At 46.7% G+C, this 16,546-nt stretch overlaps 1 protein-coding gene across 1 annotated transcript in view; it reads left to right on the top strand.

Moving 5' to 3' along the window:
* Positions 1 to 16,546, top strand: part of LOC119178033 (glutamate receptor 1) — a 67,535-nt gene that overhangs the window by 33,604 nt on the left and 17,385 nt on the right. The window contains exons 8-11 of the mRNA XM_037429202.2: positions 337 to 453; positions 6,422 to 6,637; positions 8,070 to 8,428; positions 13,821 to 14,019. Coding sequence (XP_037285099.2) covers positions 337 to 453; positions 6,422 to 6,637; positions 8,070 to 8,428; positions 13,821 to 14,019 — 891 coding nt within the window. The remainder of the gene's footprint in view (positions 1 to 336; positions 454 to 6,421; positions 6,638 to 8,069; positions 8,429 to 13,820; positions 14,020 to 16,546) is intronic.

Below are 16,546 nucleotides of genomic sequence, written 5' to 3'. Positions count from 1 at the left end.
ACCCAGCGTGTCGTATCATCTAATCTACACGATTATGTTCTGGAGAAGAAAATTGGGTTACAGTGCATTGTTCCTCCTAAATTTGTTCCTATATGAGCTTAACGAGGGCACTTCAGGACATTTTAAAGTATATTATGAGAATAATTTACGTTCTGCGCTGTGAATAATAAAGATTTCATGTGGAGCACGAGATATTTTGTTAGTTGGTTTTTCTTTGCTAATAATATAAATATTTTGCCTCGTGACGATAGAATTCTGTCACATTTGTCAGGTAGTAATTTTTGGAGCACCGAGGTGTGAGTAATACATGTTCCACTGAGTTTCTCGATGTTCCAGGTGGCCGAGTGGTCGGACACGAAGGCCTTCGAAGCCGTTTCGAAACCCCTCAAACCTTTGGTCAATGTCACGGAAGAATTGAATGAAGACCGTGTGTACATGGTGCTCAGTGTTTTGGTGAGTAGAATGCAATCGTCTTTGCCGGGCTCGCCAATGTTACTGATAACAACAGCTCTTCACAATTTATATATTTACTGATGTGCGTTTATTTCAGACCTGGGTATGGGAGGAATCGTTTGCCGCCAAAAAAAAAAAAAAAAGAAACGATACGAGACTTCCCAGCCAGGTGGAAGGGCTATGAGTGACGTTAAATACCAATATATATAATATGAAAGGCTATGTGTGGTAATCAATTCACATAAAACAGCTGAGTTTGATCTACAAGTGTTCATAGAGCACATGACACCTACCACTTCGAGTAGAATATGTGCACTAACAGCATATTACACCGCGAGCAAAATATTTACTCGTGGTATACGTTTATGTTTTGTATACTCTACTCTTAGTTAAAATATTGTTCGTTTAAGCTGTTCATATGATGTTTTAGTAGAAGGCCAGTACGTGATCGCTTATTAATGGTGTGCATGATGAATTGTATCTTAGGTGTACACGTCATAGATGATTCAGTATCGTCCCAACAATTGACACTCCAGTCACCATTTCCAGAGTTATTATAACGTTTTCGTCTCACTCTTTTTTAATGGTCATCAGGTACTGAAAATGTTTTAATGATACTCCCATCCGGCATTCGTTACGTGCTTTGAACATTTTCAACACCCTTGAACCATTCCAAGATGGATGAAATATTTACGTGATAATCGGAAATGGCGAATGAAGTGTGACTCATGGGTATTATATCGAACCATCTCCAAAGTGTACGCCTAGAATGCGTCATTTTATTATGCATCAGTGGTAAGCGACTACGCATAGGCTTATACCTGAAACAACATAGAAAAAACAGCATGAAAATTACCTTGAAAGATGTATATCTTATGCTTCGGATTGACGATGGCCTTCACACCTTACAGGATGCTTAATACTTTTCAAAACTCCACTTGCGTTCTGGCTATTGGTAGATACCCATGCATAAGTCCGATAAATGGAAAACCACAATTTCTACACCTGATATCCCCTTCGAATACAATGTGATGTCTTGTGCGCTCTGCAACGTCCCAACCACATTTGAGTGAATGATGAATACAGTCCTGTGGTACTTACTTGAAATGCAAGACAAGTAATTGTCACAGTAATGCCATGGTCATCTTTTTTATCAGCTTCTCGCAACACTTAGAATGTCTAGACGAGGTACTAATGTGTCTAGCCAAGGCATGTCTTCAGCTAAATACCAAGAAGTGTCAGTTTGCGAGAGCAACCGCATCAAAGTGTTGGGTAACGTCATCAGAAAGCTTGGCATTGAACCGGACCCGACAAGGTGGTCGCTGTGTTGCACTTTCCTAAACCTACCATATTAAAAGACTTTCGCAGCTTCCAATGCTTAGCGTCGTACTTCCACTGGTTCGTCCGTGATTTCGGCACTATCGCAGCTCCCCTTGACAAAATTTTTACCGCAACTGCATCGTTTGTTTGTACCAACGACTCTGAAATTGCTTTGCAGACACTGAAGCGAAACCTGATGTCAGGGTCAGTTTTTCGTCCTTTGGAACCCACAGCCCCTACTATGTTATACACTGGCGCTAGGAGCCATGGAACCAGGCTTCGCAAGAGCAAGATGTGTTTTATGCGAGCCGTGCTTTCTGCAGCCGAACGGAATTACAGCATCACTGAACAATGTCTGGTCATGGTGTTGTCTGTATACATAATTCACCTCTATTCGTGCGGCCACCGTTTTACAATCGTGACGGACTATCGTGTGCTCACTTTAAGGCAAAAGGATGTTAAAAGGTTGTGTGGTTCGTTCTTTTGGGGACTAATGGGGATGCCACAGCCATTATTCCTTTTAGAGACGAACGGCACCGGGTCTTTGTTAGTGCCCACAGACCGGCTCAAGGGACTAGCAATTATTCCTCACAATAACACCTTAACAAGTAACCGTTAGTCCCACAAATCACCTCAAAGAACTAACATTTAGTCCTCACATATACACCTTATCGTGCAACCATTAGTCTCCACATTTACAGCTTACCGGGCAAACGTTAGTCCTCACAGTTGCATCTCACCAGAGGAACGGGTGGTTCACTAAAATACTGTAATCAGATCAACTTTTTATCCCTAGTTCGAATATTGTTTTTCTATTTTTTCTCCACCAGGCCTAATACTTTTTCGCCTGTTTTTCTGTGCAGTCAGAAACAAATGGCGCGGAAAAGTACACACGAAAAGTTATTTAGCCCTTCGTATATCACTGCTTTCGCAGCACTACAACAACAAAAGACAAAAAGACATTCAAATCTTTTATTTTTTCCCATACACCTAAAAGTTCTCCATTATTTAAGAGACTTCGTGGTGAAACGTGTAATGCCGGCCTCGTTGCCACATCTTGTATAGTCCTTGTGAAGCTCCTCCAACGGAAGCGATCTAAATGATGACAGGCATTGCAGACGCCAGCGCACACAGCCACAGCCTTATGCACGGTGTGTGCCCACGGCTGCACAATAAGATTGTAAGAATGGTTATTCACACGTGACGGAGGAGGAATATGCATGGGCATGAAAAATATGTGCAAGGTGAGATAAAAACATACGTGTATAATAGGACATGAAAATATTTTAACGTGATGTCACACATCGTCAAAGACGCATGTCGATCCCATTTGCGCAACAGCTTAAGTGCGGTAGCCGCAGTCACAACTCCGAGGCACCGCGAACCACGGTTCCACCAGTGAGGCAGCGAGTTTAAGCGAGCGCCACCGTTCAGCTCGAGCAACCGAACACGGCGTTGCACGCGGCACGTCTGCCGCCAGCGAACCTCGAAGAGGAGAGCGACCGTACGCTGGGCCGCCGCCACGAACAGCGCTGAGTTGGTTTGGAGTGAGTGCCTAAAGAACCGACGGTAATGCGGCCCTTTTCCACAAACTCGAGCGAGGGCAGCGAGCAAACGCGAGTCCGCTGCCGTAGCAGCCGCCAACGGTGGGTGCCGAGCTGCTGGCGACCGATTTACGGGCAAGTCGACTGTAATGGCGACCAATTTTCACAGACTCAGTTTCGACGTTAGTAAAAGCCCCGCCATCCCGTGCCGGTGCAGTTACAAAGCGCGACATACTACAACCAAGCTTACGAGCAACCGCAACGTGTTTTGGACGACTCGCAAAACAGTGACGAGGTCTCCGCCCAAATATCGTCAGCCCGGAGCTAATCATGGTGGCGAAGACAGGCGAACACACGATGAGCGATAGCACGGGCGGCCGAGGGCAATGGCGGCCATTTTCCGAGCGGTCAAAAAGCACAGGCGAACTACTGACGCCGAAGCCGACATTCGCGCTGCATTTCGTGCGTGCGATATACAAAACAACCGAGCCCGTTGCCGCAAGTGCGACACCAGACAAGTACTGCAGAGTAGAGAATGATCACCTACTTCTGAAAGAATCCAGCGCTGATTTCTGCCCTGAGTCAGACTGAAATAATGTATCTGACAGGCTTGCTGTCTTCTCGGCCGCCATGTTGGCCTTGATTCCCAACCGGTGGTGTCGTGAGTTGGTCGTCACCGTCTTGACCAAGCCAGAGATATAAAGCGCTGCGTGGCGACTTGTTGAGACCGGCTCCAGATTTCATGGATGCGGCGAAACGTAAAAGCAGCAGCGCACGCTCATTCGAGCGTACACAAAAACCGCGTCGTAAGTCCTAGATCGTCGAGCTCTCCGAGTGCGACGCAACGCGTACCGCCACCAGCAAAATCGGGGGGAAGACTGAGCCAGGACAGAGAAGGACGGCTAGTTCCCTCAACAGTGGTTTGCGCACGACCGGCATCTCCCGCGTGGTTCATTCCTTTGCATAGAAGAGGGAGACTAATAAGTGGTTTGCACGTGGCACGCATCCTTTGTGGTTACTCCTCAATGGTCTATCCGTTCATCGCGTGTGCCTATTGGGCTCCGTTACTCCTTTTTCGGGTAATTTTGCCTTAGAGTGCTATCATGTCATGACGCCTTCCCCTTTGAGTGCTCCAACTGCAGGAGTATGACTACAGTGTCCCGCACCAGTCGGGATAAAAACACCAAGATGCCGACTCTTTGTCGGGCTGTCGCAAAATAACCGTGACGCTTCTACCTTTTGTGTGGCGCCTCTCCGGCAGGTGACCATGCGGACGACTAATCTTAGTCCTATCAAGTTCACTGCACCGGATGACTTCCTTCAGTCCGCAGACCTCGACTCGTTCCAACGCGCAATTACATTCTGCCGTACAATCATCTACCACCTCACTGTCTTGTCCCTTGCTCCCGACAGTCGGTGAAAACAAGACGACAACTCACGCGTTTGAACCTTCACAATAGAGCGCTACTTCGTCAAATTTATCACCCTCTTGGTAGCCGATGAGTCGCGTTCATACCTCGCCCACTTAGACTTTTGGAAGTTTTAGAAGCCTTTCGCGTATGCCCGATGGCTGGCCGCGTAGGTTTTCACAAAACTAACGATCTCATCTAGATTCGCTTCTTCTGGGTTGACCTCTCCACTAGTGTTTCCTAACACATCGATCCTCTTCATCACGCCAGTACCGAAAGCGTTTCACATCGTTTCCCGCCGGCCTTTTTTATAACTTCTCCCACGCCCGTCCGCTCTCTTCGAGTTCATGGGCATAAACTGCCGCTTACACCCGTCGGTCTGCGCTAGATTGTTACTGCCTTGGACTCTCTTACTCGTCCTTCTGGTGCTACCTCTGAAGTCACCGACTTGTTTCTGCGTACCATTATCTTGCACCACGGGGTCCCTCGTGTCCTCTCTAGCGACCTTGGCAAGACATTTCTTTCTCATGTCCTCGTTGAGGTCCCACAAGCCTATGACACCATCCATAAAACCACGTCGGCGTATTGTTCGCAGACAAATGGTCTCACCAAGCGTTTTCAATGAACTTTGTACGACATGAGCCCTAGGCACGTTCAGCGCGATCACGAGAATTGGGACAACACTATACATTTCATCACATTTCTCTACAAGAGTGCCATTCAACGCACAGCACCTTACAGCCCGTTTTGCATCGTGTATGGCCGTGCACCGTGTATTTTTTTCTAGGCGTTAGCTAGTTCACGCCCGTTGTCCCATCTGTGTCCCCTCCGGGAGAGTTTGCTGCTCGTGTCACCCGCTGACGCGCAATCGCCCACGCCAACACCTTCACCACTTTGGCCAGGAGTAAAGTTCTTAGGGAATTGACATTTAGAGTTGTGTCGTTGCACCTTGGCGACGAAGGGCTCCTGTGGACGCCGACACTGTGTGAAAATTCGTTCACAGATACTTGGGTCCCTCCATTGTGCTTGAATGAACACTGACCGTGAATTATCACGTCGCTCCTGTTCAGCTTGTGACCGCCGTCGTCATGATACCGAGATGACCTACGTCTTTCACCTAAGGCGCTATATCTGGCGCTCATACCTTTACTAAATGGATGTCTTGTGGACCGCTTTCGTGAAGGGGTGAAAGATTGTGAGTAATTCATATTGTGTAATTCATCCTCTTACCCTGTGCATACATATTATCGTAACCATAATCATCATGTTCTCTCACCTGGTGATCGTATAATGGGATCGGTTGAACGTGACTCACGCTAGACCTGAAGGAGATGACGATACTTACTCTCATGAAAGATCCACCTGCTGAAAACATTCGCATGAAAGTTTCATCCCCTCTGTTGTGCACACACACACACACACACACACACACACACACACACACACACACACACACACACACACACACACACACACACACACACACACACACACACACACACACACACACACACACATACACACACACACACGCACGCATATATATATATATATATATATATATATATATATATATATATATATATACGTGGTAAATCATTCCATACTTCGAGCTCAGAGTAGCGCACAGAGAAGCGCAACGCAACATTGGTTTCAGTGTGATCTCATTGGAGCTGTGGTCGTCCCTATTTGCAGGATAAGCCGTACCTCATGGTGAAGGACAACCCTAACGAGCCCGAACTTACGGGAAATGATCGTTACGAAGGTTTCTGCAAAGATCTCATGGATGCCCTCGCCAAGGAGCTCCAGATTAAGTACGAATTGAAGGCGGCGGAGGAGACTGTCTACGGCCGCCGAGACCACAAGGTTCAAGGAGGTTGGACGGGACTTATCGGACAAGTAGTGAGAAAGGCAAGCCATATAAGTCTCTATTGTTTTTTTACTTTAATCTGCATGTACTACATTGAAGATGAAAGGGACAAGATGTTATGGTACATGCCATTTTTTGTAGTAGCAGGTATAGACCCTCTTCGTAAAAAGGCGTCCTCGCGCCGCGAACGCAAACTACAGTCTGCCGCCATTTTCAGGGTAACGCAGCAGACGACGCAGGCTGTGTGTCCCAGCGACGCTGATGCGCGTGTCCTGCAGTGCGCACAGACACCTCTTGCGTTCCTGCAGGATGCGGATCACGTCGGGAGAGCACGCCGATAGGAGTATCTTGCAGACCGGATCCATGCATTGCCAGTCATAACAAGCCAAACTGCTCGTCCAACCCATTGAAGGGTCCAAAATATTGCTCATTGTGCAGCGGAAGCAGCTCGGACAGCTTATCGGAGAGTAATCGGAGCTCGTTCAATCTAGAAAGCGGTGCGATTGCAGCCAATGATACAGAGAACTAGCTGCCAACACAAAAATCACAGCACTCACGCATTTAATGGCTCGCCTTCTATGCCCTCATGATGGTGCTAGCTATCCCACGCTACTTTGCGAAGCGAAACTGACGAAAAGCTCACCGTCAGGTGGCGTATTTATGAAAAGAGTCTAATACACGAAGGGAAAGCGTATCTTCGCAGAGCAGTAGATTAGAAACCTTATGACTTGTATCCAAAACTGGATACCCTGCCAGCGTTTACGGAGATTCACACTTGCTCATCGCCTTTTATGAAAGCAGGAGATTTTCATGGTGGAGTGAATTCAGCTTTGAAAACTGGTGGTAGTATAATACCCTTAAAAATACTAAATGAAACCTCTGTCATTGAGATTTTTGCCTAAATAAAAGTTCGGGTGCTAAAATTAGTAACATCACCTCCTTTCGTGGCAGATCATTGCGGAAAATAAGCGATTTCATGTGTTTTTCACAAGTTACAAAGGTTACCATTTCTTTCATAAACAAGTATGCTCTAGGCAGGGGTCAGTGTCCTTTTGAGGAGGCGGATTGCATGAAGCCGCCACGGTGAAGGACGCTGTAAAGGCAAAGAGAAAAAATCCGCCGAATTGAAAAAAAAAATTGTAAAGAACTGGAATATAACTATAGAAACAGCTTTGCTAACATCCATGTCAAGATGCAATTTACAAGCTTAAAAGACAAGCAAAAACTCCAGTCGGTGTTCATTTCGGATTTAAGATAATCAGTAACAAGGGGAGCGGAAAGATGTTCTGACGTCGTGACGAGGCTAAATAACACAGTCACACGGACTGCAGGTTGCCTACCCCTGCTTTAGTGAATGCAACACGTCGCGTTGGTAAGTGTACTACAGTAGAACAAGGATGTTTCAAACGAGAGACCTGATTTTTTATAGTTAATAAGGACCGCGTGAGTGATTGATGGAGTTGTTGCACGCAGGAAGTGGACATGGGCGTTGCTGCCACCCTGGTGACCGCCGAACGTCGCGAGGCTGTGGACTTCAGCCTGCCCTTTCTGGACACGGCCACCGCGGCGCTGGTTGTTCGCACAGAGCCCGTGCTCGGTCGGGGCATGCTCACTTTCCTGGCGCCGTTCTCGTTCGAATTGTGGATCTTCTTCGCCTCCGGTCTCGCCGTCGTAATGGTCGTCATGTTTCTCGTCAGCTTCTTCACGGCGCGTGCATCTGCCACGGCTGACAAGCCAGGAGTCGAACGGCACACGTCGGGCACGCTCTTCAAGAGCCTCTGCTATACGCTCGAGGCCTTCACGCCGCATTATATTGACTCGTATTACGCAAGGTAAGTCGGCCCTTGAATCACTGACACTAGCCCGCTTGCACTGTAGCATTTACTCTTTCAACCCTGTCCATGTCATTTGACATCATCGCGCAATATTTCCCTTAGCAACTCGGCAACGAAGCCATAGCTGCTAATTAAGGGGGTATTTCATCAATAATCTAAACTGTGATTCACAACACTATTGCGGCAGTTTTGTGAAGCTGGGAGCCAGAACGAATACGACGCCTGACTGAAGTCATGGGTGGCACCGAGGCTGGGGAGCTGAGGCGGGTAAGCGCCGTTTTCGGGATGAAGCACTGAAGTTGTTTCAAGGACTTCCACACTGCCGAGTAAACCATTTCGAATTTGTGCACTCTATTGAGTACCAGGAATATAGCAGCCATTTTTCTCACCTTTACATCCTCGCTGAACCTGATGACCTACCTACAAAGCATGCATGTAAATTTATAAATAATAGCGCCATTGATTTAATTTATAGTTTGTGGTCATCTTATGTCTTAGCACACACAAATATTCTGCGGCCAAATTGAAATGTACATTTTCATACGCAATGTTACATATCACGTGCTACTTATTTTTTGCACCTATTTTATTCCACCAGCTGATGCAAGGCTGGCAAATATGCCGCCATCATTGTTTATTTTATGGTCATGAAGACCTTATATTCACTATTTCCGCTTGCCCATGAGAAAAAATGCGGCAGCCAGCTTTTGCCTTTTCCCCAAACGGCTTTTTAAAAGTGTGTCGCTATGTGTAGGTGCTCATTTTTTGAAGTATTCGCGAAATAAAGAACACAAAGCTGCTCCGTGGGTCGGTGCGGGTTTCCTTTATGTGGAAAGTTGTAAAATGCGAACGATTAACCAGCAGATAGCAACTGGACAGCATGAACAGTTTTTTCAAGTCGTTGTCTTCGTCTCGATTGATTGCTGTGCTACGCCTAAGGATGATGGATGCAAGTAGGCACTCTTTGTACGCAGCCGGATATGATCACGATCACAGAGTACGTCCCCAATTTGCTCGCACAGCAAAATATTTACACTCTCCTTTGGTTTTATCAGTAAAAGAGTGGAATGTCCTTCCCAGCAACATTGCAAATAATAAAGAGTTAACTGCTTTCCAGTCAGCCCTATTATCTTACCTAAGTGAGCAGTCCTGCCATACTAGCTGAATCTTCGAATTTCAAGTTTGCATTATTTTACGTATATTTTTTTCTAGATTGTACTCTGTAATATATTAATCGAGCACTCAGTTTAATCTACTGAACTTTGTATTACTGAACTGTGTTTGCCTTTCTTACATTGTGTTTCCATTAGGTTTGCTTGTTATTGCATTTTTTCCTTTTTCCGTGCTTGTTTCTTCTTTTATTTGCTTTTCTTCATTCGTCGCTTTTTATTGTATCCCTTCACCCTATGTAACACCCGTTTTTGGGTCCATAGGATCAAAAAAATGAAATAAAATAAGTGAATGAAATGAAAAGAAAAAATTGAAAACGATGTTCCTCTCACGGTACTTGAATGAAATCTTTTTGATTTGGGGATCACTTTCTCTTACCAAAAGAAATTTAGTACTGTTCCTGTTTCAGAAGAAATGAAATGATTCGTAATGTTTCGTAATAGTTTCCATTGTCATAAAACATTTAAAATTAAAGTAACTAATAAAATATGGCTGATTTCTCCTTTTTATGAATCGATAAAACACGAAAGTAGATCGTGTCCCTACAGAAGTACTATAATTTAATGTTTACTCTGCATTGATATGGGAGAGCTGGCGCAACGTCTATTGATGTTCGGCAGCTATAGCATCCAGAGAAATCGATGTGACAGTCAGAAGAGCGTGACTGCTTGGACGCCGAACTTGGGATGAGGTCACCTATCCGTGGCACATTGGAGCCATTGAACACCACTGCCTGATCCGAGGGAAACGACACGTGTGTTTTGTCTTCCATTTGGCACAAAGAGTTTCCTAAAATTAACTAGAGAAGACTCTGGCGCTGCGATCGTTCAGCGACAATGAGAATGATAAGTAGTACACGGATTTGCCTAGTCTTCGTACTTGCGGGCGGCGAATCGCACTAGTGGCTTCGTTTATTGGTGTGCTTCGGACCCGATTTGAAGTAGGAAGCGTAAAAAAATAAGGTGGGGAAGTGCAACCGCTCGATATTCGCTGATTTTTCTTTCGTGATAAAACATCTTCATGCTACACGCACACTTACGGAGCCAAAAAGTATGAAGATTAGACAAATCCGTGTACTACCCATCATTCCCATGCTCGATGAAGCGCCGTGCGCTGCAGCTCCCATATACACTAGCGCCAGAGTTTCCTCTAGTGTATATTTAGTAAACACTGTGGCCGTGGCCACTCTGTTTATAGACACCGACGCGTTCAGACGCAGCATGTCGCGCTCCGATAAAGCGGTAAGCGTTTGAGTCGGGCCGCTGTAACAGGAGCGATGTAACGGAAAATGTTGAGTAATGTTTGATTCTGTCTAATCTGCCCACAGGACGCTTTGTTTTGAACACTGTTTTCATGCATGCTGATGTACAAGCAAGGCTTTTTCAAGTGGAAGACTTCGGAGATACGTTAATTCAGCTGCGTCTGCTCCCTGAAGTGGTCGCCTTAGGTGCCTACCAGATGAACCACGTGTAGGCAGTAACCTTCAGAAGCGACGAAGGCACCAAAAGACTACCTGCAACCAGCGATGTTAAAGTGCAACGTCAACGTTGTTCGCCATTCACCCGCCAAGTAAGGATCTTCACATATAGGTCCATTGGCTCCTGTAAAACACAGTCGCCTATGGCGTGAGGGTGCCGTTTCTGTCTTATGGTCATGTCACAGACTCGCGGGCGATGGCTTGCGATTGGCGTTACAAATAAATGGTGAACATCAAGAAACGTTTCTCTGATATATAAAAGTGGCATCGATAGCGGTGACATTTCCCATCAAATGCGAGTTGCTGGTGAACAAGCTCTTGTGGTCGTCCCGGGCAGATCTCCACTGGGCCTCCGATGTCAAAATACTAGCCATATTCGCCGAGATTTTCGTGTACCGTGGTGCGGAGAGTGCCGGTGCTGTGGTCGCGACGATGCTGTCTGCGTTCGAACGTACGCCAGTTTTGAAGCACCAGCGGGGACAACGGCGAATGAAGACACTGTAGAGCCCATCATGGACGAGGCGGATGCGGAGGTGGTGGCTGGCAGTAGGCCGAGGCCTGCAAGCAAAGACGACATGGAGGGATGCACGGCTTGTGTTTCCCTTACTTTCCAATGAAAAAAAGAGCGCATATTAATGGGTATTGGGGTATTGGGGTGACCTCGGGGCCAGTGACAGCACCACCGACAGCAAAAGCAGGTCAGGTTATGGAGGGCGTCGTGACCGAAGATATTTTGCAAGCGCATGAATTGGTGAAGGAAACTTCCAGTGCTCCAACCGGTAAACGATCGTGGAACGACGCAGGGCCAACAATTAACGTACAAGTCTGAGATGACGAATATATATATATATATATATATATATATATATATATATATATATATATATATATATATATATATATATATATATATATATATATATATATATATATATATATATATATATATATATATATATATACTGGGGGACTGTACAACACACGCCAAGATTACAAGGGTACTACCTCGAAAGTTCAAACAGGCCTGCAAAAGACTCTCTCTAATTTTTCAGTCACTTTCTGCATCAACAAAAAGGGGCTATATATACTTCCCACTTCTGTGCACCAATGATTCTGCTCCAGCGATGTACGGTTTACCAAAGGTTCACGAAACCTCAACGCTTTTCAGATCCATAGTATATTTCACTAGGTCACCCTTTTACTGTCTCTCAAAGTATCTTCAAGGCATCTTGGCTCCCTTTGCAGGCAAGAGTGAAACTAAACTTCTTAACACCCATGACTTTATAAGCAAAACGAAGAGTATCACTGTGGATGTCAACAAAATATCTTTAGATGTATGCTCTCTCTTCAAAACTGTACCCTTACACCTTGCTGTAGACACTTGCAGACAGTTGCTTCACAAGGACATGACATTGGCAGATCACACACTGTTGGAGGTCATGGAGCTGTGCCCTTTGTAACGGCTTTGCCTGTGCAACACATAATACTCGTACAAGAGTGAGCTCTACAGGCACGTTTTCGGTACCGCAATTGGAGGATCAATTTTGGTCACAACTGTAAATATCACCAATGGAAGCAATGGAACAGAAAGCATGGGAAGCATTTTAGCCGAGAACCAAGGTTTTTCTGAGATGCGTCGGCGATTGCTTCTGCGTGATAAAGAAGAAAGACGTCCAAGCCTTCCTTGGCTGCCTAAATGGCATTGAGACTTCCATCAAGTTTGCTGTAGAAAAAGAAAAGGATGGTTGCCTCCTTTTATTGAATGCAGTTGTACAACGTGCTCCCACAGGCCTCGCCTTTGCTGTGTACCGAAAGCCAACGCACTCCGGTATATACCTCGAATATGAGTCAGTCTATCCGGTAGCCCACAAACACTCAGTGATTCGGTCTTTAGTTCAATGAGTGATTCACACTTGTTCCCATGAAAGAAGCCTGTAGAAGGAGCTCTAGACCATTCAAGATGACCTGATCAGGAATTGATACCCCAAGAATTTTCGTTAGGAAAACAACTTAATTTGTCATGCATAAACAGCAGTTCAACAGTCAAGTCATGCATAATGAATCGTCTATGCGAAATCGTGCATCGATTCCTTACATTTGAAATGTAACCGAAGTCCTAGCGCGTCTGTTCAATAAACGAGATCGTGCATGTTCCAGAAAGGAAGCTTAAAGCTGACTTGCTAAATGTGAAGGATCCTCCCCCTCGGAAACACTTTCCTGGTGTAGTCTACAAGATACCATGCACCGACTGCGATCCGATGTAGGTGGGCACGAGCTGAAATTACTGCAGAAGTCTTAAGCAGCCCAAGAACAACGTCACTAAGGACCACACATTGACAAACGCACTCGCAGAGCATGCCGAGAAGACGGGCCACGAGATAAGCAGGGACAACGCATGCATCGGGGCCACAGAGAATTTCACAACGAGACTGAACCTCGAATCACTAATCATTAGGACGGCAAGTAACACAATCAATAGATCATTTGGCACACTAAGCCATGTGTACTCCTGAACTTTGCGTCATGCACTCAACGCTGCGTAGAACCTGTTGGTCAGTCGTCATTCCATTGTGAACAAGAGATCCCTACAAATCCCGATTAGCCCTTTGTTTTGTTTTAAATTGGTCAGTGACTTTCTCTGAACAATAATTGATAATGTTTCGGTTTGATTTTTGTTCCAGTCAAAGATATTGCTCTTGGTTTTCGTTCTGTTCCGACACAGTGCTTCATCTTTCTGGCCAGGTCCATCGGTGGGCGTCTGATTGGCAACGTGTGGTGGCTCTTCGTGGTGTTCGTGTTTTCCGCCTACACGGCTACCCTTGTGCCATTCCTCTCCACTGAGACGATGCCCCGACTGCTGGCGAACGCCGATGACCTCGCTGACCAGACTGTAGTCGAGTACGGATTTACCAGGCAGTCGTCCGCCAGGAAGTACTTCGAGGTAATCAGGAATGCGAAATATCGATTATGTACTTGATTGTGCACATTTGCAGCAATGAGAAAGACGCAAAGGCATGGCTTTGTTCAGTTAGTGAATGTGGCCACGCATTAAAGTAGCCTCACAGAGTATAGCTAGTGGCCGTAGAAAAGGCCTTTTTGGCACTTTTCAGGCACATGATACTAAATTGCCGTTGAAGCAAGCTTCACTTACACGAACATGCCTGCCAAACCAGTAATATATATGTAGGTCGGTCGGTTGCGCACCTTTCGCGACCGACCGACCTACAACTATTTTAAGGGCGAAGCTTGTTAAAGCGGCACCCGTTCGTCCCTCGTAGTCCTAGTCGTAGTGTGTAACAAGTCTTACTTTCTGACCTGCAAGGTGGTGCCGGTGGGAGATTTCTCCTGTGCGTTGTTGAACAATAAAAAAATTCGCAGCGTGCGCGTTAACTAAAAGCCGCATAGTCCTGTCTCTCATTCCCCATTAGCAGCCATTGGCACGTGCATTGAGCACTATCTGGCAGGAAAGGGTTGCTACGTTATACTCGCTGGGCGTAACCTCCTTGGTTTTATAAAGGTTTAGCGAGAGTTGGGCCACAGTGTCATAAATACAGTGAACTAGTATATATCATGAACTCGAGGGGGTTAAAGGTGGGAAGTAGACACGAAGCGCAAGCCGTAAGAAAGTGTGCGTGTGCCACCTCTCGTTTAGTCCTTGGAATGTCCGCTGTATGGCGGTGCTTCTATATGTGGAATATACGATGCAAAGATGCGAGATGGTGGTACTTGGAGTGTTGACTAGATGGACGAACGGACACACAGACAGACACATGGACGGACGCAGGGGTGGATGCATGGACGAACGCAGGGACGGACGCACAGATGCACGTGTGGTCGCATGAACAGACGCACGCACGGACGGGCGGATGAATGGTCACACAGACGGACGCATGGATGGACAGAAGCAAGAACGAATGGACGGATGGATGCTTCGTTTCACTCTCCATCATTCACTCCGTGGATATGCTGCCATTTTTTTTAATGAAGAGACCATTCGAGTTGCTTTCTCAACTGCATGGGATGAAAAGCTCACACATATTGAATGACTGACATGAGCTTCAAAAAACGTCGACGCGCTTCACAAAGCCATAAAATGAAAGAACTACCAGTTTTGGAGCACAATCAACTCAAACACTAAGCTTGCTTTCCCTTTGTTACAATGTCAAGATATTTTTAGATAGTTTACTCAGTTTAACATAGATCGCCACACGCGAACATTGTACCTGAATACGTAATGCCACGCTTGCAAGTATCACTGCACATTCGTAAGCACGCTGGCTACCTGGGGCTCGGCACTGTGTGAACGTGCTCGCGTGTTCACCTTAATCACGATCACTAATGTACACGGACGCTTTCGTAACCTATGGGGGATACGGCGGCAATCGTGGCGATCGTAGAAAGAAAAGAATGCTCGCGAGTGCGCTCGGGGCACGCGGCAGCCGCTGTCAGCGGGCAGTTGCGGTGGAGGCTTAGAGGAATAAAAACAAGGTCCCTGGTTGGTCTCCGCGTGTTCCATGCGGGGTTCTGGGCTGAGCAGCTACGACACCCCTACATCAACAGGAAAAATAGCTCCGCTTCCCCACGGCCACCAAGGTGCCTGGCAGTCCGCTCAGTGGCCCTGACACTGCCGCTCTAGCCAAGACACGGGGGAACCAGTCCTCGGCTTTATTGACGGTTTTGTCGAGTACTCGACCATTAGCAGCTTTTCGGAGACTGACGTACTTCGGCGGGTCCTCCAAGTTGCCCTACGTGGTGCCGCAGAACGATGACGTCATTTTCAACCTCCCTTCCAGTTCTGGAACCAGTTACTCGTGGCATTTTGGGAAGAGCTCCTGCCGGTCACCTACCACTACCGTATCCGCTGCGGGTTAGATGCTCGAACGCAACACCCAGAGGGGGGTCTACGAGAATACATTGGGGCCATGCAGCAGCTCTTCCATCGGGGGATCCCACTGTTCCTGAAGCCGTTGAAGTCTCGCACGTAATGCGACAATACCAGCCTCGTTTGCAGCTGCACCTGTTGAACCGCTCGTCTTGTTCCCTCGAAGAGCTTCTTGCTTTTCTCAGCAAATTGCCGAGGCGTTTACTCCGGCCGTGCCCATCGTCGTGGAGGAGGGAGGCGAGTTCCACGGACGGGTGGTAGAGGTCCATTGGTGTAGACAGGGTGCATGGTACATAGCCGAGGTCGGCATGGAGGTGGGTGCCAATGTGGGAAGACGCCACGAGACGATACGGTGCTTCGGCCTGAGAAAGAGATGCCAATGGCACTCACGGTGATGTTGATAATAGAAAAAGAAAAAGGAAGAAAGGAAAAGGGAAAAGACACCACGACGTGCAGCGCATTGATGCGGAGGCAGAAAACGAAGATCACACGAAAAGAGACTATTGCGCGGAGAGAGACGCTGCTGCAGGCTGAGAGGAAGCAGGCTGCGGTGCGGATGGCGTAAATGAATATGCGGAGGCAGACG

Source organism: Rhipicephalus microplus, chromosome 2 (genome assembly GCF_043290135.1).
Source record: "Rhipicephalus microplus isolate Deutch F79 chromosome 2, USDA_Rmic, whole genome shotgun sequence".
NCBI lineage: Eukaryota > Metazoa > Arthropoda > Arachnida > Ixodida > Ixodidae > Rhipicephalus > Rhipicephalus microplus.
Note: the sequence above shows the minus strand (reverse complement) of the source record. Positions and strands in the feature narration are given on the sequence as shown.